Raw genomic sequence first — 20,925 nt, forward strand, 5'->3', positions numbered from 1 at the left:
AACCTGAAAACCGGTGGCCAAAACAGTTCAATTTTCGAGTAGTATGAGTCACATGCTCAAATGACATAACACATATGATACTGCTTAATGGACCTCACACACTCAAATTTTGCCTCCAATTTTTGTTGTCAAAATGGGTCATTCATTCGAACCAGACGATCGAACCGTCGACCCGAAAACCGGTGGCTAGAACGGTTCCGTAATTTTTTGTGGTCATAATGGGCCATCCGTTCGAACCGAATGGTCGAACCGTCAACCCAAAAACCGGTGGCTAGAACGGTTTGGTTTTTGGGCCGTATGAGTCACACGCTCGAATGACATAACACGTATGATACTACTTAATGGAGCTCACAAACTCAATTTTTTGCATATAATTTTTGTTGTCAGAATGGAGTGTCCGTTCAAACTGGATGATTGAACCATCAACTTGAAAACCGGTGACCAGAACGGTTCCGCAATTTTTTACTTGTAATTTTTGTTTTCAGAACGGGCCATCCGTTCGAATTGGATGGTCGAACCGTTGGTTGTCAAAACGTTATTAAGAACATTTATCAATAATAATAAGTAATTATACTATTTAATTAAATAATCATCAATGGTAGTTTTAATAATATTATTTAGTTATTTTTAATATAACAGTAAATATTAAATTTATGAATAGGATTTATTAACAATATTCATTAAATTAATAATTACCAAAATTAAATTAAATTAACAGTATTTATCAATAATAGTCAATAATTATAATATTTTATTAAATAATCAATAAAAATACATTTAATAATATTTTTAATTATTTTTAATATAACAATAATTACTGAATTTATTAACAGTATTTATTAATAACAATGTTTATAAATTTAATTTAACATAAAATTAAAGTAAATATCTATTTATTAACACTATTTATAACAACCATAATTATTAATTATAATCACTAATTATATATTTATTAAATTACCATAATAATCAGTAATTTATTAACAGTATTTTTTAATAACAGTATTTATAATTTTAAAGTAAATATGTAGTTATTAACAATATTTATAATAACAATAATTATTAATTCTAATGACTAATTATATATTTATTAAATTACTGTAACAATCAATAATTATTAAATTACTGTAATTTATAATAACAGTAATAATCAGTAATTATTAAATTACAGTAATTAATTACTGTAATAATCACTAATTACTGTTATTTTTAGATAAAAACTTGTATTAATAATTATTTATATGGCTGTAATTACTGGGTTGCTCTCACGTGGGAATCTACTTGCATGAGTAGATTCCATTTCCTGCATGGAGAGAGCACCCCTATCCTATTAATATATATATAGATATATAGATATATGTATATAAGATGTAATAAAAATTATAGATAAAAAATAATGTGAATCAATAAAATTATTTTAATAATTTTTTATTAATACAAGTTTTTATCTAAAAATAAAGTTAATACAAATTAATACATGTTTTTTAATAGAACAACAAAAAAGTAAGAAAAACTTAGTTTCAAACTTAAATCTTATAATTTGATATCCATTTAAATTTCATCTAAAAAAATAAAATGATACTATAAATTTGTTGATAACATTAAAAATTAACAAAACTATTAGTTTTAAACATAATTATTATTAATTTAAAATCCCTTTATCCATTTAAAAATAACAAAAATTAATACTAAATAACAATTTAGTAAAAGTTAAAACAATTTAATAAAAAAATAAAAACTAATACAACTAGGAATGTTATAATGCTCCTTCTTGGGTGCAACTTGGGTGGGTTGGGTCGAGTTGAGAGTTAACCCAATCCCAAACCTAGGTCTCAAACCTTGAGATCAAGCTTGGTCCGGTTCAAGGTTAAGCCTGAGTTTACCAACCCATGCTCAACCTAAGCTTAACCCAACATCTCGGGCTAGTCTTGGTCTTGGGTGCATTAAGTTTTGTACCTCCATTTCCAGGTAGAATAGCTTGATAATATATAGATATGTATATCATAAGTTTGGGTTAGGCTTAAGTTTTTGGCCTAAGCTCAACTTGAAGTTTAAAAACTCAAGCCCAACTTGTGTAAAAGCTTTGGTTGAGCTAGGTTGGGCTTAGGTTGATCTCACTAGGAATGGCAATGGGGCGGGGCACCCCCTCCTCGTCCCCGCCCCGAAGTCAAAATATTTTGCCCTGTACCTGCCCCGTCCCCGATGGTGGGGCAGGTTCGGGGCGAGGCATCTATTCCCCATCGGGGACGGGGAATCCCCAAATTTCCCCGCTTCAAAGCAATTATTTAAAAATTATCTATTTTATGAACAATTTATACATAGGATATATGAATTTGGGGGTATTTTAGGAATTGAATTATAATACTTTAGGGGTAATTCAAAAATAAAATTATGGGATCCTAGGATTTTAAGAATTTAGGGAAAACTTAGAGATATTTTAAATATCAATATTAAACCTAGAGATATTTTACTAATTTACCTTCGGGTTCGGGGAATTATATATAAAACCTGTCCCCGGCCCGTCCCCTGTTCAGGAAAAATATTTTTTCCCCGTCCCCACCCTTTCCTTGTTTAGGATCGAGGAAAACCCGCCCTGTTCGAGGCGGGCCCCCGATTTTACGGGGGAAATTGCCATCCCTAGACCCCACCCAAGTTGCACGTACCCCCTAGTTTCTTTTGTCTCAAATTGTTTTAACAAAGCTCACACATCACATTAATTTGTCTCCACTAACTAGTACTCTATATATAAAGTAAAGTAGTTCACGTCAACATGCTTCTCCTTTCTCCCTTCCCTTTCTTGCTTCTTGAGACTCTCTCTCCTTTCTCCATTAACCCTTTCAAGCCCTCTCATTAAACTACATTAGCAAGGCTCTCCTTCTTCCTATTGATCCTCACTTCTCAATTACCTGATTAAAAATCTTTCTAAAACATCTATTTCTCCTAAAGCCACTCCTAAACTCTCTCTGAAAAACCTCTCCTAAAATTTCCAATTCTCTCCCTCTCTCTCTAACTAACCCATGTTTTTTTTTTTTTTTAAATACTCTCTTAAGCCTTAATTACTCCCTATTTATTTACATGGGTCAATTAAAGAGAGACAACTTAAACTATTTAGGGGTATAATATACAATATGGGTCCCATGCGTTGACATTACCTATAGCTGTATTAGTGTTAAACTCAACTAATAATAATAGTTTGCAAAATTAATTAGTTAGTTAACTAATGTTAGTAATTCATAAAATTATTCATTGAATTTTCATTTAAAAATGATTAACATGATAAAAAATTCAAAATAAATGACTGTTTTTGAATTTTAACAATAATAATTGTTAAATTATTTACAACAACATTATACTTAATTTATTATAACAAATTCTAGCATTATTAAAAATTTTAAACAGTAATAAATTTAGCCTAATATCATAGCTTAAATTACACATTAATAACAATTTATTAAATAAATTAAAATGTAATAAAGTAAAAATTATTATTTAAAATTAATTTAAATTCATTTTTTAAAAATAATGAAAAATAAATACAACAACCTGGGTTTAATACGGGTTTGCCTTCACCTTAACCCAACCCTTCATTGCCTCTACTTGAACCCAGCCCCACCCTATAGGGGTTCAACCCAATACCAAACGAGACTTTCATCTTTTTAATTGTATTTTTCTATAATAACCCGCCCTTATTGGGGCTCTGATTCATCCCATAGGGTGATTTTTTTTTTTTTTTTTTTGACTATTGATGATTGAGGATAGGGTGGGTTGGTATTTGTCTAACTCACCCTGAGCTTGGCCCTAACCCCACCCTCCAATAGATAATGTGTATGATGTATTATTATTTTTTATATTTTATATAAATATTATAATATAACACCTATTCTACATATTATATATAATATTTTGTATTATGTATTTTATAAAATAGATTTGTATATAATATTGTATAAATCAACTACTTTAATAAACACTATTAAAAATAAAAATTGACAATTTAATAAAAATTATTAATGAAAATTGACACAACTTTATCAAACAATACGTCACAAAAACGATGTTTGCAATGAATTTAGTTTGACTTAACCCAACAAGGAATGGAATAAGATTCCTAACTCAATTTCTTACATCAAAGCTTGAGGCCCAGATTGCAACCCAAAGCTACTCTAATCAGCATCCACCCTGTCCCATAAGATTAGCATATTCAAACACTAATTTGGTAGCCAGTGATAAATGCTAAATGAGAGACTGATTGGTTGTGGACCATGTGTATTGAGAGTTTGGCTTCAGTCAGGGCAAAGCCCATTCGGGCAGTTTTGAATATCTCTGTCTGTACCTTATGGTTTTTATTTCATGGAATCAATACAAAGTTGCAAAAAATGTTAGAATGGTGTGAGCATCGATTTGCGCTGATAGAAACCGATCTCCTGATCCATTTGCAGTGAACCAGCGATCTCTTTAGGCTGACCCGACCCACTGACATTTTAGGAATGTTTTGATGCCCTTACGGCAACTGATCGGGTTCGCCACGGTTTACACTTCATCACAGCTCAAGCCAAAGTGCCAAACCCGAATATAACCCGGATTAAGGCTGACCCAACCCGCCGACATCCTTATGACAAAGAACTGGTCCCATTAACCATGTCCGAATCCGATATCCCATGAACAATCTGGAATCTTGGATTACCCCTAATGTGTTCCCGGTCTCGGACTCTCCCTGCAGGAAATCTCATTCAGAACAAGCCGTCCAGAAAGATCTTCCGTACAAATAATTTCCCGCGGGGTGGCTGTCGTATGCAAATCCACCATTTTCAAACGTTTCAAGGTCCAACCGACCGACCGAGGTTTAAAAATTTAAAAAAAGCAAGATCGCCAGAGACTGGGTCTCATCTCGTCGTTGTCGGAGTCAATGGAGGACGTTCAAGTTCTTCTCCCTCATCCACTCCTGCTTTTCGGCAACAGCTACTGCTACAGTGGAACCAGACTATCATCCCTCTGGCATCATCATCTGCAATCATTACCACTCAACACGCTTCATCATCATCGCCTCCTCCATCACCGCCACAATAACGACCTCTTCACTCATTACTCCTTTCGGTTGAGAGACAGCATAGTGAGACACTACTCTCCTCCTATGTCTCTGTCTGTTTTAGTGGTTTTACCGCGTTCTTTGTTCAATTTCAAGTGGTTTACCTTGTGGTTTCTTTTGTTCTGAATCAGTTCAAAGTTCATAACAATGGCCCAGAAGCTGTGAATTGGTCTTTGGTTTGTGGAATGTAGGAGGAAGCTTTCGGTTTGCTGGAGCTCAAGTGAGGCGAGACAGATGGATTTGCGTTGGTCTTGTCTTGGGTTTCTTCTGATTTATGGGTTCAGTGGATCTGTTCTTGGCGACCAAGAAGGTATGCATTTTATTGAGTTATAGGTTTGGTGAAAATGTGAAATAGAATTTTGTTTTCTGTTGAAAAGAAGCAAGTAAATTTGTTGTTATAAGAAAATTTGATTTTATTTGGGTTGCGTTTAAATAGGATTTTGAAATTGAAGAAGGATTTGATTTTTTTCTTCTTTCTAGTGTATTTACATCATAAGCTATCTGTATAGATGCTGGTGTTTAATCTGTTTGTTTCATTACCTGAAGATTTTTATCCACATTTCTGTTTAATCTTTTGATATTACTTTCAGTTCATCTTGATCACCATTGATGCACCTTATATTGTCTTTTTTTTTGGAGCAATTATCACTTTAACTGAAATTTTGACTTTTATTTTCCTCTATTAATGCTTCTTACTGTCGTACCAATCAGGCTTCTTGAGTCTATCTTGCGGTGGAAGTACAAGCTTTGTTGACTCTTCTAACATTTCATGGGTCCCGGATGATGATTATGTGAGCACAGGCAATGGAACAACAGTGAATTTCATTGAAGGTAGTTCAACCTCCAGAGTTCCATTACGGTTCTTCCTGGATTCTCAAGAAGGGCGCAAGTGTTATAAGCTGCCTGTGAAGAATATTTCATCTGTAGTTCTTATCAGGCCCCAGTTTTTCTACAAAAACTATGATGGATTGGGGAAGCCTCCAGCCTTCCAGGTTTCTCTAGGGACTGCTACCATTACAACTGTTAACCTTACTAATTCTGATCCCTGGGTAGAAGAGTTTATATGGCCTGTTACCAAGGACACCGTTCCATTCTGTTTCCTCTCTATTCTGGATGGTGGAGTTCCTGTTATTTCTTCACTTGAAGTCCGCCCACTTCCTGATGGAGCTTACAGAAGTGGCATGGGAAATCTCACAAATAAGTCGCTAAGGAAGCATTACAGAGTCAATTGTGGGAACAACACATCCACTCGGTAAGAAACCATTTATTTTCTTTACTTGAATTTATGCAAGGTTTATGAGACTTTGCAATTCATATTTGTAAAACCAGGTACCCAGTTGATCCTTATGATCGTATATGGGATGCTGATCTAAACTTCTCTCCTTCTCATTTGTCAACTGGATTCAATATTCAACTTCCCTTCAATCTATTAGGCATTAAGGAGAGTCCACCTCTTAGTGTTCTTCAATCAGCAAGGGTTTTGGCACGAAAGAACATTCTTACTTACAATTTCCCTCTTGATAAGCTAGGAGATTATCACATCATCCTCTATTTTGCTGGAATTCTGCCTGTATCACCCTCATTTGATATATTAGTTAATGGAGATGTTGTTAGTTATAACTACACAGTGAAAAACTCAGAAGCTGGTATGTTATTTTTCTCATTTAAAGGCATTCAAAGTTTGAATATGACATTTCGGAATATCAGCTTCTATCCACAAGTGAATGCAATTGAGGTCTATGAAATTGTTGACATTCCCTTGGAGGCTTCTTCAACTACAGGTGATGTAAGCCCTTAAAATAGCTTTTATTCTCCTTTTGCCTTCTACATAACTCATGCTGATCATTTGAATTGCTAGATTCACTAAATCTCTATTTATATGCAATCCAGTGTCAGCACTCCAGGTTATCCAACAGTCCACTGGCTTAGATCTCGGATGGCAAGATGATCCATGTGCTCCAACACCATGGAAGCATATTGGATGTGAAGGCAGTTTGGTTACATCATTGTAAGAATTGTTATCAAAATCTTACAATTTACATTAAGATTAACAATTCGAATAAAAAATCTAGAGGGTTTAGACTTGAATCTTATGCCTAAATCCTTTTCAACAAAAACCTTATGATTTTTATTTGAATCTATGGTTTAATTGTTAAACCATATGATTTATATGATTCATGCAATTCAAATCAATTCAATTAAGAATTAGTTCTCTACTTTGTCATTTCTTTGTTTCTAATTTAGTTCTGTTAAGGGAGACTTGTTTTAAAACCTTCATGTAGCTCCCATGATGCACACAAAAAATCTAAAAAAAAGAGCCATTCTATGTGGATCATTTGACTTTCAAGTGAAACCTGATCAAATCATCCTAGGCTTCTAGTGTATAAGTGGTAAGGCCTCTTGTTTTAGGTACATATGTGGTAGATCATAGATGTGGATTAAAAGTAGGGCAAAACCACTTTTCTATCTATATTTTAATTTTTAATAATATCTATTTTTAATTTTTGATAATTTTGTAGAAAAAAAGAAACAATGTTATGATTTGTTATACGATCATGATTCAATTTGGTTCACCTTTCTCTATGCTTTCAAGAACATTGATTGTAAGTTTATTGTACTAAAGTTACTTGCTTTTTATATGTAAGAGTAATTCTAGTCTTATTATCAGTTTACTATGTTTCTTTTTTTGTCTAGGGAGATTTTTGGCATTGACTTGAGAGCAATCAGTCCCACATTTGGTGATCTACTGGACCTTAAAACATTGTAAGATGTTTGAAAAAGAAACTAGTACAAAACAAGTTGTACATCCTCAAAGTAAATTCATCCTTTTCCCTTTTTCTTTTTAATTTCTTGTGGACATTTGCTTCAGGGACTTGCACAATACATCTCTTACTGGAGAAATACAGAATTTGGGTAGCCTGCAACAACTTGAAAAATTGTAAGGGATTCTTGTTGATTTATGAACCAAACTGAATTTGCTTTTTTTAGGCAATGTTTCATAGAAAAGGAAAAAAATGAGTTCTTCCTCCTCATCCTCCATCTTCTTCCTCCCTCCTCCTCCTCTTTAGGAGGCTTATGCCTCTTTGTGCTTGGGAGGCTTACACCTCTTATGTTCTGAGCTAAACCTCACGCCTCCAGGTAGACTTGTTTATGGGCCGGGCTTTGGGCTCGATCCATGAACACTTCAGTCTGGGCCCATTCAAAATTTGGCAAAAGCTAAGCCTAAGCCCGACCCATGAGCAGGTCCGCCCTCTAGGTAGTGGAATGTCTCATGTCATGCCTCCACATTTTAATAACATTGGTTAAAATTAACTTCATTAATAAGAGAGAAAACAAGTTTCAGGATTACAATATATCACAAGATATCAATAAAGCCCAAAAAAAGACTACAATAATGTCCAAAACAACTACTGCCTATAGACCCCTTGCTTGGCTAATGCATCGACCATTCCATTTGTAGTTCTTCTAATCCAAGAAAAGTTGGCATTGGGTTCCCTTGCCAAATTTTCTACTTCCCTTAGGGTATGTCTATAAATCCAAGGAACATTACACCTTGTGGTAGTCCAAGAGATAACCTATTTAGAGTCCACTTGGACCTCCATGTTTTGTAGGTTTGCTTGCTTAGCAAGTTTTGAACCTTGTAACAACGCTAACAACTCAGCCTTTAATTAATCTCCTACCCCTAAAGGGCCTGAATACATTGTCATCACTTTACTTGTGTGAAACAGGATCATAGCATCGGTAACCCTTTTGAGATAAAGGGTAAACAAGAAAAACACAAGGGATAGCATGGGGATCAAGCCTACCACAAGTAGGGGACAAGTCATGAACAAAGCAATGCCTTTCAAAGACATGGATTGGAATAGGGGACAAAGGAGCCTTAGGAAAAAATAGTTGATGTGGGGCCTTATACTCTAGCAACCGAGATGGTATACAGTTGGTGATATATGTAGCACACATAATGACTTCCATAAAAAATGTTTAGGAACATGCATATGGAGTAGTAATCCATGAGCAACTTCAAGAAGATAACAATTTTTTCCTTCAACAACACCGTTTTGTTGAGGTGTCTTAGCACAAGAACTCCGATGAAGAGATCCACATGAAGTGAAGAACTTCGTGAGATCACTATGAAAGTAATCCGTTGCGTTGTCTGATTGGAAAATATGAATCTCAGTCTGGAATAGAGTAAAAATCATGCATTGAAAATTATTCACAATCTTTGGCACTTCATTTCTAGATCACATAGGGTAAATCCAAGTATATCTAGAGTAGTCATCAATCAAAGTAATGAAATACTTATATCCAATTTTAGAAGGTAGAGTAACAGGGCCCCAAACATCTGAGTACATAATATGAAAAGGAAATTTAGATCTTTATTTCTTAAAGGAAAAGAACTTCTACAATGTTTACTCAATTGACATGTTCGACACTGTAACTCTTTAATTGACAAATACTTAAAATAACTTTGGAAACATAAGCTTTAATGTCTTAAAAAAACGATGACCAAGACGACTATGCCATAAGTAGGTGTGAGTCTCACAAGACGAATTCAAAGACTTTGTAGCCACAAGACTGGCTTTATTCTCCAACATGTAGAGACCATCCGCCATGCTTCTTCTACCAATCGTCCTCCCCAAGGTCAAATCCTAAAACACACAAGAAGAACGAAAGAAAGTTACTAAACAGTTCAAAGAGTGAGTAATACTACTAATGAAAAGTAAATTGATAGGCAATTTTGGAACATGTAACACATTAGAGAGGAAAAGACCAAGAGGAAAGGAGATGGTTCCTTGACCGGCTATGGTAGAGAATGACCCATTGGCTAGTCTCACCTTATCTCTTCCAGAGAGGAGGTTATATGCCTAAAATAAGTTTGACTTACCAATCATGTGATTTGAAGCTCTAGAGTCAATAATCCAGGGGGAATCAAATGTATGAGGTGACACATGGAAAGCAGTGGCAGAGTTTCCTAATGACGCAGAGGTAAGAGTAGGGCTAGAATCCATTTGGCGAAGTGTCATACCATATAAGTCCAAATGGTCATGAAAAGAATTGATAGTCTCTTCCTTATGATCAGAACCACGGGGCCGCTCCTAAGGTATCATGGGACTAGTCTCCTGAGATGCCACATTTGTTGAGTTATATTTCTTTTGAGTCTACTAAGTTGGCTTCTTACTCTGATCAGATGTTGATTTCTTACTTAAATCCTAAGCCCACTTAGGCTTCCCATGGAGGTCCCAACATGTGTCTCTAGTATGCCTGGACTTCTGACAGTGGGTGCACCAATGCAATTGGCTCCCCCTCTGTACCTCCCTAGACTACCAATGCAACTGGCTCCCCCTCTGTACAATTCATCACACTTCTTCTACTTTCTTCAGACTGAACTAATGCATAAACCTCCTAGCCCGAAGGTAAGTCCTTACTTCCCGATATTTGTACCCTGATAGATTCATAGATAGGGTTCAACTCCAAAATAAAAGCAAATACTCGCTGTTGGGAGACAAGTGATTTGTAGGCCTTTGCATCTTCATCACATTTCCAATTCACATTCTGATAATGATCCAGTTCCTTCCATATTGGTGTTAAATCTGAGTATACATCGAGAGACTTCTCTTCCCCTGCTTGCAAGTGGAAGATTCAGCTTGCAGTTGGTATATCTTTACATAGTGCTTCTATTTTGAATATGTAGATTTTGCTTGCTCCCAAATTTCACAAGCTGTTTCAGCCCATATGAATGTCTTCCTTACTTGTAGTAGCATAGAAACCAAGAGCCACGACATTACCTTACTATTTTCTAGGTTCCACTTGTCATGTTCAATTCCCCTAGACCATTCAAGGTAATTTGGTCTGTCAAAGGGTGTTACAGCCATGGGGAAGTTCGTATCCAGCCCCCCACTCATGCTGTTTTGACCTCCAGAAACACCAGAAGTTGCAGAATTCTCAGAGGACATGGTTCAGTTCACTATTCAGCCTCAACACACACCCTAAGATCCCTCCTGACACCAAAAAACAGTCCTAAAAACACACCAGATATGCACGAACTCCAGTCTAGACATAGTCTAAACACAGACCACCTCCAAGTCCCTTAAAAAATTTTTTTAGGTTGATTTCAATGCTGTACAGGTTTAACAGTCATAGTCCACTCTTCCAGATCAACCTAATGCACTAGCTATCAGGTGAGATCATACAATAGTGTCATCGCACCAAAAAAGGGTAAAATCAGGTCATACGAGACCTACAGATGTTTCATTCTCAGGCACAGGATCACATGATCCACAGAAAAGAGGTTTGAACCTCACAGCCACTCTGGCAGCATGCAGCAATCTTAATCCATATGATTTTTTTTTCTTGGTACACGACCAAGAGAAAGAAGAAGGAAGTAAAAAAAAAATGTATCAGTCGTAGGTTATCTTTTTTTGACCTCAGTCTGGAAAAAACAGCAAGAAGAAAAATCAAAAAACACTTGTTCGATCTACTCTTAAACCCAGTAGCACTGCTCTGATACCATATTAGCAGAAAAATACAAAAGAAATAAGGGGCAAGAAGAGAGGAGAGAGAGAAGAGAGAAGGGATAAGAGAAGTGAAAGTGATTGGGAGTCAAAATCAGTTCTGGTGGCACCAGAATATATTATATTATATAGGGCTACACTTAAAAAATGGGGAATGGACTCTTATGCCCCTGCAGCACTTACAGTACATAAACATAATAAAAAACTAAGTTATTCTAAAACAGAACAGGAGAAAATAAAATGAATAAAATAACCAGAATAAACAAGCTATTTCAACACACTTGTACCCCTTTTGAGTTATAGAATAACCTAAAATATACAATTAACTGCTTGACATTCAGTTTATTTCGTTGTTGGTAAAAAATATGTGCAAAGCAAACACATCCAAATATGCATAGAGGCAAAGGAAACAAAGTTGTATCAAAGAATAGAATAGAATGAGGAATTTTATTTTGTAAAATCAATGAGAGCATCCGATTAATGGGGTAGCAAGTTGTAAGGACAGCACTCTAGTAGATTTCGGGAACATTCATCTGGATGAGAAAGGCTTATGTTACTTCTAACAAATGGCGTTTTTGTGTTTAGCTACACTGCTTTGTTGTGGTGTATGAATACAAGATGTTTGTTGTCGAATTATCATGCTCATCAAGGAAACCAATAAAAAGGGAAAGCATATATTTCTTTGCATTATCTGTTTGAACAACACAAATGTTGAAGTCAAACTGTGTTTTTATTTCCATAAATAATGATTTGAATACAAAAAAAAACTCAGATATTTCTTTTAACAAAAATAACTAAGTGCCTCTAGAAGGGTCATCAAACAAAGTAACAAAATACTTGAAGCCCAAATGTGACACAATAGGACACAGACCCGAAATATTTGAATACACTAACTTAAATGCTTGAAACACATGACTAACAGCCCAAGGAGGAAAGGTAGCTCAGTGATGTTTGTTAAGTTGACACACATCACACTTAAAGTTGGTGTTAGACGAAGCAATGGAAACAAATCACAAAGACTCTTCAAAGAAGGATGACCCAGTGAGCAATGGATCTAGAATAGACACATTTGGAGATGATGACTGAAGAGTGATGGTAGAAATCACCGATCTTCTTCTTCATAGGTAGTTGAAGCCACCAAACTCAAGTCCTCCACCGATTTGCTTCTTCGTCTTAGGTCCTAAAACACATAGTAAGAAGGGTAACAGGCAATAGAACAATTTAAAGCTTTTGTGAGTTTACTCACACACATAAGATTAAAAGGGATCCAGGGAACATAAAGCACAGATGATGCAGTTGTGGAGTTGGACTAGCTTTTATAATTTCAGACACTTGGCATAGCTCAGAATAATAACATGTTAGGTAGAAGAAGATAAAGGACTGAACTAGATATAAGCAGATGAAGTACCTGTCATCTGGTTTGTGGCTCTTGAGTCAATGACCCAAGGAGATATGGTACAGAGAAGGCAAGTGGAACCAGTATTTGATGTCTAGACAAGAGTAGCAGTGGAGCAAGATGTAGCATCCATCAATCTGTTATGTTTCTCCTTGGAAATAGTTAGTCTCCCATTCTAGCTAATTATTTGTGGCAAGCATCTTGGGGATGCATTGGTCACATCATCATGATAGGATGCTTGATTAACATAACTCCCTCCCCTTCTCAGAAAATGGCAATAGTCAACTGTATGGCCCTCACAGTGACAATTTATGCAGAATCAAACTCCATATAGATCTTTATAATATCCAATGGTGTGACCCTCTAATCCACAATGAGTATAAAATCTGGTTGATGTATTTCTACCAGTACTACGTCCATGGCCACCTCTACCACCTGGTGGTCCAGATGGGCCATGTCCACCTCCATATACACCATGATTACCACGACCACCGCTTCTAGAAACAGCAAAGAAAAGGCAATTTGATCAAATGTTGAGTTGAATTAGATACCTCAGCTCTTTGAAGCCTAGAGAATACATCCTCCAAATTAGGTAACTCTAGGTTGCCTAAAATCTGGGCTCTCACTGACTCATATTCAGTTTTTCACATAAGCTCACCATATCAGAAGAATAGTCTTCAAGAGACTTTACTCCCTACTTAAACTAAAATTGATTGGAATAATTGATATATTTGAGTAATATTGTTACCACCTGAATACATTCTTTTTCCCTTGGTCCCAAATTTTCTCAGAAGTATCAAGAAATATGAGGGTGCTACTAGTTTTGGGCTCCATTCCATAACTGGGTTTTAATCTGAGCATCTTCTTGTATCCACTCTGAATATTTTGAATTTTCAGTCCCCAGTTTCTTATCAATAAGGTATTTTGGTTTCCCTTTACCCATAAGAGACACCGCTATTGATTTGGCCCAAATAACATAATTCCACTCCTATTTAACTTAATAGTTGTTAACATGAAGTTTGTAGGTATCACACCAGTTGCTTTTGAGTTCATTCTGCCTCACTTAAACCAAAAAATTCACACAACTCCAATAGGTTTCTTTACCTAACAAGGATCTGAAATACTAACAGAAAATATGAAATACCAACCTTGTCTAGGAATGGCAATGGAGTGGGTTTGGGGTGGGGCACCCCCTCCCCATCCCCGCAAGATACCCTGCCCCATCCCCGCCCTGTCCCCAATGGTGGGGCGGGTTCAGGAAAAGGCACTCACTTCCTGTTGAGGACTGGGAATCCCCAAATTTTCCCCACCTGAGGCAACCACAAAAAAATACATCTACTTTGGGGGTATTTTAGAAATAGGATCATGGGAATTTGGAGGCATTTTAGGAATTGGATTATGGAACTTTGGGGGTATTTTAGAAGTGGAGTTATGGGATCCTAGAGTTTTAGGAATTTGGGGGAAACTTAGGGGTATTTTAGAAATAATATTAAACCTAGAGGTGTTTTACTAATTTACCATTGGGTTCGGGGCGAGTTTGGGGAATTATGTGCAAACCCCATGCCCGCCCCATCCCTGGTTCTGGGCAAAAATATTTTTCTCATCCCCGCCCCATCCTCATTTGTGATTGGGGCAAACTCACCCCATTTGGGGCGGGCAGGGCATGACCCTGGTATTTTTCGGAAAATTGCCATCCCTAACCTGGTCATTGGCTGGAATACTCCTCATTATCACATATCAAATCTGTCACCTCACAAGCACTGCCTCTTGAATCACACTTCAGTCGCCTCATGACCAACACATATTCCAAATCGTCTCCCATAAAAACTGCAACTTCCCTCTTGGTTTAAACCCACTAGAGGGACACATTTCACAGATGACCTTTCACAAAAATTGTGATGGCTGAAACAATCACCAATCAGCCAGAAAAATTCTTTGACTTGGTCCAATCCCCAATAGGAAGTTGAAGCACACTTAGAGAAGAAATCCTAGTCAGGTTGGTTAGGGAAAAGAGAATGAATTTTCCTTCTTTTTAATACCATATAAATATGGTATACTGTTATGAGAATAGTACAGGAAGAAAACAGAAAAGAGAAGTGAGGAAAAATCAAGAGAGAAAGAGAGAAAAAAGAGGTTGGAGGAGAAGAACACCAGCCAGACTGATTAGAAGAGAATTAGAATGCTTAATCTCTTCTAAAGCAGTTGGCCAGTCTTTTATATTAACTTGATAATTGATGTCTACAACAAACAATAACGCTGTTTATAATAATTTACGAACTGGAGAACTCTTATTTTATAAGGTAAAATGTCTAAACTACCCTGCCACCCCTATATACAAGAAATATTGCTTCTCTCAACAGAAACCAATTGAAAGCCAGAAAGCTTCTCAATTGCTCTTGTTGAATGGCTTCATGGTCTTGACTAGTTAAACCACTAAAACTATGAACTGCTTGGCCTTCTGGTCTGACCCGTCTGACCTCCAATTGGTTTTGAAAATGTTGATTTTGGGATTCTCTAAACTAAGCATTTGAGGAATGTCAACTTGATTATTGCAGGAACCTGAGTTTCAATCATCTAACTTCCTTTGGATCTGATTTCGCCACCTTGGTTAGCCTTCAGATTTTGTAAGTTTCAAGATTCAAGATTGACAGTAGTTGAGGAAGCTTAAATATGTTGTTTATTTGCTTCTCTATTGAACTGAAGTATAAATTTTGTAACTTATGTAGTAAAGACAAATGATATAAAAAACTATTTGGTTCTAATTTCTAGACCTATAGATGGATAGACAAGTTTGTACTAATGTTGCAGTATATTTGGCACATGAAGGGATTTGCAAAACAATAGTTTGCAGGGAACAGTTCCAGACAACTTGGGAAATCTAAAAGGCCTTCATCTATTGTGAGTGGGATCAAGTAGTAATGAATTATATATATTTTTAGTTCTGATATGGAGTTGCTTCAGTATATACATGATATCCTGTTTCTGTAGGAATCTGGAAAACAATAAACTTCAAGGCACACTCCCCCAGTCTCTGAACAGGGAAAATTTGGAAGTTAGGTATGAATAGATCTTATGTTGTTTACTGTAGATTAGTTTAAACACACCCCCAAAAATCTGATATGTTTATTCAGTTTATTTCATATATTTCTATGTTCTGAGATGTATTTTCTAAAACAATTCAATTCAATTCATACAACTAAGGTGTAAGGTGTAAAAATGGGGTACTTAGTTTAGAATGATCCAATGGGAATTACATAAGAAGGTATATAAAATTAATACTTGGAAGCAATAGATATACAGTGCTGATAAAAAAACTATAGATATACGGTAAAGTTTTTTATATGATTGATCTAGATAAAGTGCAAATATAAATCCAAAATGTCCACATTCAGAAAACAAAACCCCCTGTTGCATAAGTTATTTCTGGTTGTACATTTAGACACCTAACTAACTAATATGCTTTGGTACAGAACATCGGGGAATATATGCCTTTCCTTCTCCACATTATCATGCAATGACATTTATAGCAATTCTTCAATTGAGACACCACATGTTACAATGTTTAACCCAACAAAACACAATGGTCATAATCGGAAGGCGCTTATAATTGGTATAACCTGTGGAGTCTTATGTGCCCTTCTCTTTATTGCATTTTTGGTATTCATATATAGGAGGGAAAAAGGAAGCAAATTCACATCTACAGCAGGTATGCACAGATCATAGATCATATAAATGGTATTTTCTACAAGATCATTACTGTATTCTGATATGACAATGTGGCCTTTTAATATTCAGGAACATCATCTGAGATGCGGAACTGGAATGCAACCAAAGTCTTAACTTGCAAAGAGATCAAAGCAGCTACAAGTAACTTTAAGGAGATTATAGGCCGTGGAAGTTTTGGATCTGTCTACCTTGGAAAACTTCAAGATGGAAAACTAGTTGCTGTGAAAGTGCGGTTTGACCAAACCCCACTTGGGGCTGATTCCTTTATCAATGAGGTTTACTGTCTGAGCTTTTTTAATTATTTATTTATTTATTTTGTTGTATATCTTATGTAAGGATAATTCCCCAATATCCATAGAATGTTTTAACTCTTTCTGGATGAGATAATTTTGCTATGTAATATTTACTGGAAAAAGGAAGCTGATATGGTAAATAATGATCTGACTTGCAATTTGACAGAAAACTCATCTCTTGATAGAGAACAATGGCTGGACAAGATTCATGTAGTCAACCCTAAATAGTTGGGGTTAAGGTCGAGTTGAGTTTAGTTGAACTGAATTGTATACCTATGCTAAGTTATGTTTGAGATAGGAAATTCTTGGTGCCTCTAGAAGTATTTAAGTTGGATAGATCGGAAAACTATGAAATGGTTTCACACCACAGATGTGAGTTCAGAATGTATCTTCATCCATAACACTGCTTACTGCCAAAGCATGGAAAACTCATTAGTTTCTGTTAATACCATATCATTTTTGTAGAAGAGGGTTGGGAATTGGATATATGCTTACATCAAGTGATGTGGAATTGGATGAAAAAAGAATGGAAATTATATTAGGTCATCCTTGTCATAAAAACAATGAAGACATAAAGCTGCCATTGTACAAACAAACCCTTCCCACACCAGTTCATACTATGATATTTGCAGTTGTGTTTATATCTTTTGGTACCCATTCAATTTGAAACATAATGGGACTCAAGATTTCCTTATTATTTTAACTGAAATATGTTAAAGGATCAAGTAGACTACATGGCATGTTCATGAAAATCAGATGATTAATTGGTCAAGCCAAATAGCATGAATTGGTTAAGTTGGTTTGCTTAAGCCCAGAACCATTAACAGAAGCTGATGATAGTGGAATTTAGGTTCTTTAATACAAGTTGGAGAACAAATGTGGAATAATAGGTGCTCTTTGGAATTGTTACATTATTTTGTATGACAGATTTACCATGGAAGTTTAACAATGGATATACCATTAAACAGAATGGAATGGTGGAACAGGATTAATGTAGAATGTAGCCAACCCCATATAGTTGGGGTGAGGCTTAGATGATGATGATGATGATAATGATTTACCATGGAAGTGGCCAAGTTGAACTTCTGTTTTATATCTTGTAAAATATTTTTTAATAGCCTGTGTAGAGATGATGGGCCGGCTAGCAAGTCTTAGCCTTCTTTTATTTATGTTTTTATGTTTGTATTGATGTGCCTTCTTATTATGGACTTGTTAACTTTTCACTAGAGTTATTTTATGTTTATCGAGCTGTTGCCTCATTAAGGGAATCATTGTAATTTCATTTTTATCTTTCTGAATCTAATAAAAGATCCTTTGAGGGGATTAGAGAAAGCATCGAACCAAGCTTCTCCTTCTCCCTTCTTCCCCCACTTCTTCTTTCTCTATCTCTGCACATTCTATCCTCTTTCTTCTGCTTTCTATTGATTAAATATGTCTTTTACTGCTGTTTATTCTTCTACTTGGTATCTAGCATACAAAACTCTCTTTTCTTTCCTTTTTGATCCCATACACACTTCTAATCGAAGGGTGTATGAAAAGATAAGCTGCTGAATCTTCATGCTTGATGCTGCCCAGTTGGTAGAAGGGTGTGGAGACGATAGAATCTGTTTTGGAAGCCCAAGAAGTTGCTTAGAGTCTTTTGTCCAAAACCCTAGTTGACTAGAGAGAATTTTGGATAAGGGTCAAGGGGGCTGAGTTAGGCTGGCACTCAAGACTTAGTGGGTTCAAATTGAAGTCTAGTGGAGATCGATTTCAATTGGGAAAGTTTTTGGAGTGCTTGGTTGGAGCAGTTGCAACTCCCCTTATTCTCCTGGGTTGTAGGGTTTAGTGAAACCCTAGATTACAATGATTATAGTGTTGATTTGGTTGTAGGTCAGTGTTTTTGGGTTAGTAGTACCGGGTTTTTGTTTCATTTGATCAGTGTAGCAGAGAATAGAGTTTGTGGTTGGTCCAACACAGCTTGTAGAACTAATATTGAATGTTGTGACCACAATCAAGTTAGATGGACTAATCACCTAGCTTTGGCAGAATTTGTATGGATACATGTTTGTAGTAGAGGCAAGATGGTGGGCCTTGGCACAATGGTTGGGTTTCTCCATTGGGACCTGGGTGACCAAGGTTCAAATCTTGGAAACAACCTCTTTGTATGTGTAAGGGTAAGGCTGCATATATCTGTCCCTCCCCAGATTCCGCATTGGCAGGGATCTCATGCACTAAGTTTCCTTCTTTTACATGTTTGTAGTAGAAGCAAGCTGGGTTATCTCACAAGCAGCAAGAAGAAGATAGAAGAGTCTAATCCTACATATGGAAAATAGACGCAGGAGAACTACATGGCTATTGGGTGGTTAGTCAATTCCATGCAACCTCACATAAGTTAGCTCATCTTTGGATGGATTCAGAAAAGGAGATATGGGACAGTGTAGCTGAAACATACAATCAGAAGATGAATGTGGCCAGAAAAGATGTTGAGATAGGGAGAGAAGCCTGTGATTGATCACTCTACCTTTATGTCATCTCGACCCAAGCAAAATACTAGCAAGCACCCTATTACCAAGAAGGCCGAGGATATTGTTTGTGATTATTGCAAGAAGCCAAGACATACTAAAGAAAGGTGTTGGAAGCTCAATCCTTATTTAAAACTAGAGAAGTACAAAACCGGGAAGAAGGACAATGCTCACTTGGCTTTAGTTGATAATGATGCTTAACATTCTAATGTGTTTGACTCCTCTGATGTAATGGACAAACTCAGGAATATACTATTGCAGCTGGAAAAAGGTGGTACATCCTCCTCATCTGGTTCAGAACCTAGTAATCCATCTAGTTCATATGCCAAGATAGGTACTGCACTTGCTTGTTCCACATCTTTTAACCCATGGATTGTAGACTTTGGGGCCAATGTACATATGATTGGTATGCCTTCACATTTTACCTCATATAAGTTAACCCCAGGGAAGGGAAAGATTACTGTTGTTGATGGATCTCAAACCCCTATTTCGAGTTAGGGTGAAGTCAAACTCACTTATAACCTTTCTCTTGGATCTTTTCTTCATGTGCCCTAGTTACATAAAAATTTGTTGTCTGTTAGTTCTCTTACAAAATCCCATAATTGCTTAGCGACATTTTCTTTTCCTACTCATTGTGTTTTTCAGGACCTAAGCACGGGGAAGATGATTGGAAGTGGGCATGAAGTTGATGGAGTCTACCTCTTTGGTGGACCTTCAGAGCATGGATTGTTGAGCCAGACTGAGTTTTGTTCAAATAAAAAAATGAGTCTTTTGAATTTATGGCATTGTCATCTTGGTCATATGACTTTCGATTCTATAAAACTTTTGTTTCCAAACTTATTTGACTATGTGTTGAAGTTGAACCTTGAATGTGAAGTTTGTCATTTATCTAAACAATGTAGAACCACATATTTTGTGAGTAGTAAAAGAAGTAATGTTGCTTTCCATTTGATCCATACAGATGTTTGGAGCCCATATGTTATCCCTTGCATGGGTGGGTAGAAATATTTCATCCTCTTCATTGATGACTACAGTCGGTATACCTACTTAATGTAAAGTCGAGATGAAGTTCCTATGATTGTTCAAAACTTCATGAATATGGTAGATACACAGTTTGAGAAAAGAGTTAAGATAATAAGATTTGATAATGCTAAGGTATACTTTGAACATCATTTGCATAGATTTCTTGAAGATCGGGGCATTATTCATCAAAGTTCATGTAGTCATACTCTACAACAAAATGGGGTGGTTGAGAGGAAGAATAGGCATGTGGTTGAACTTATTCGAGGTTTATTGTTTCAAACTCCTATTCCCACCTGTTCTAGGGTGATGCTATTGAGACAACCATGTATCTCATTAACAGACTTCCGTCAAGGGTCCTTAATCTTCAATCTCCTTACCAACTTCT

The 20,925-nt window shown here is 36.2% G+C and overlaps 1 protein-coding gene across 2 annotated transcripts in view; it reads left to right on the top strand.

Moving 5' to 3' along the window:
• Window positions 1–4,915: 4,915 nt before the first annotated feature.
• Window positions 4,916–20,925, top strand: part of LOC104602197 (Leucine-rich repeat protein kinase family protein) — a 29,798-nt gene continuing 13,788 nt past the window's right edge. The window contains exons 1-12 of one of the 2 annotated variants that reach the window (XM_010265804.3): window positions 4,916–5,110; window positions 5,218–5,396; window positions 5,798–6,338; window positions 6,416–6,867; window positions 6,977–7,094; window positions 7,781–7,849; window positions 7,956–8,024; window positions 15,550–15,618; window positions 15,821–15,892; window positions 15,983–16,051; window positions 16,465–16,700; window positions 16,790–16,995. In XM_010265804.3, the coding sequence (XP_010264106.1) occupies window positions 5,321–5,396; window positions 5,798–6,338; window positions 6,416–6,867; window positions 6,977–7,094; window positions 7,781–7,849; window positions 7,956–8,024; window positions 15,550–15,618; window positions 15,821–15,892; window positions 15,983–16,051; window positions 16,465–16,700; window positions 16,790–16,995 (1,977 nt within the window). In that variant the 5' untranslated portion in view covers window positions 4,916–5,110; window positions 5,218–5,320. The remainder of the gene's footprint in view (window positions 5,111–5,217; window positions 5,397–5,797; window positions 6,339–6,415; window positions 6,868–6,976; window positions 7,095–7,780; window positions 7,850–7,955; window positions 8,025–15,549; window positions 15,619–15,820; window positions 15,893–15,982; window positions 16,052–16,464; window positions 16,701–16,789; window positions 16,996–20,925) is intronic. The other variant, XM_010265805.2, reaches the window with a different exon arrangement.

The sequence above is a fragment of the Nelumbo nucifera genome, chromosome 3, assembly GCF_055504915.1.
Source record: "Nelumbo nucifera cultivar China Antique chromosome 3, China Antique-T2T, whole genome shotgun sequence".
Taxonomy (NCBI): domain Eukaryota; kingdom Viridiplantae; phylum Streptophyta; class Magnoliopsida; order Proteales; family Nelumbonaceae; genus Nelumbo; species Nelumbo nucifera.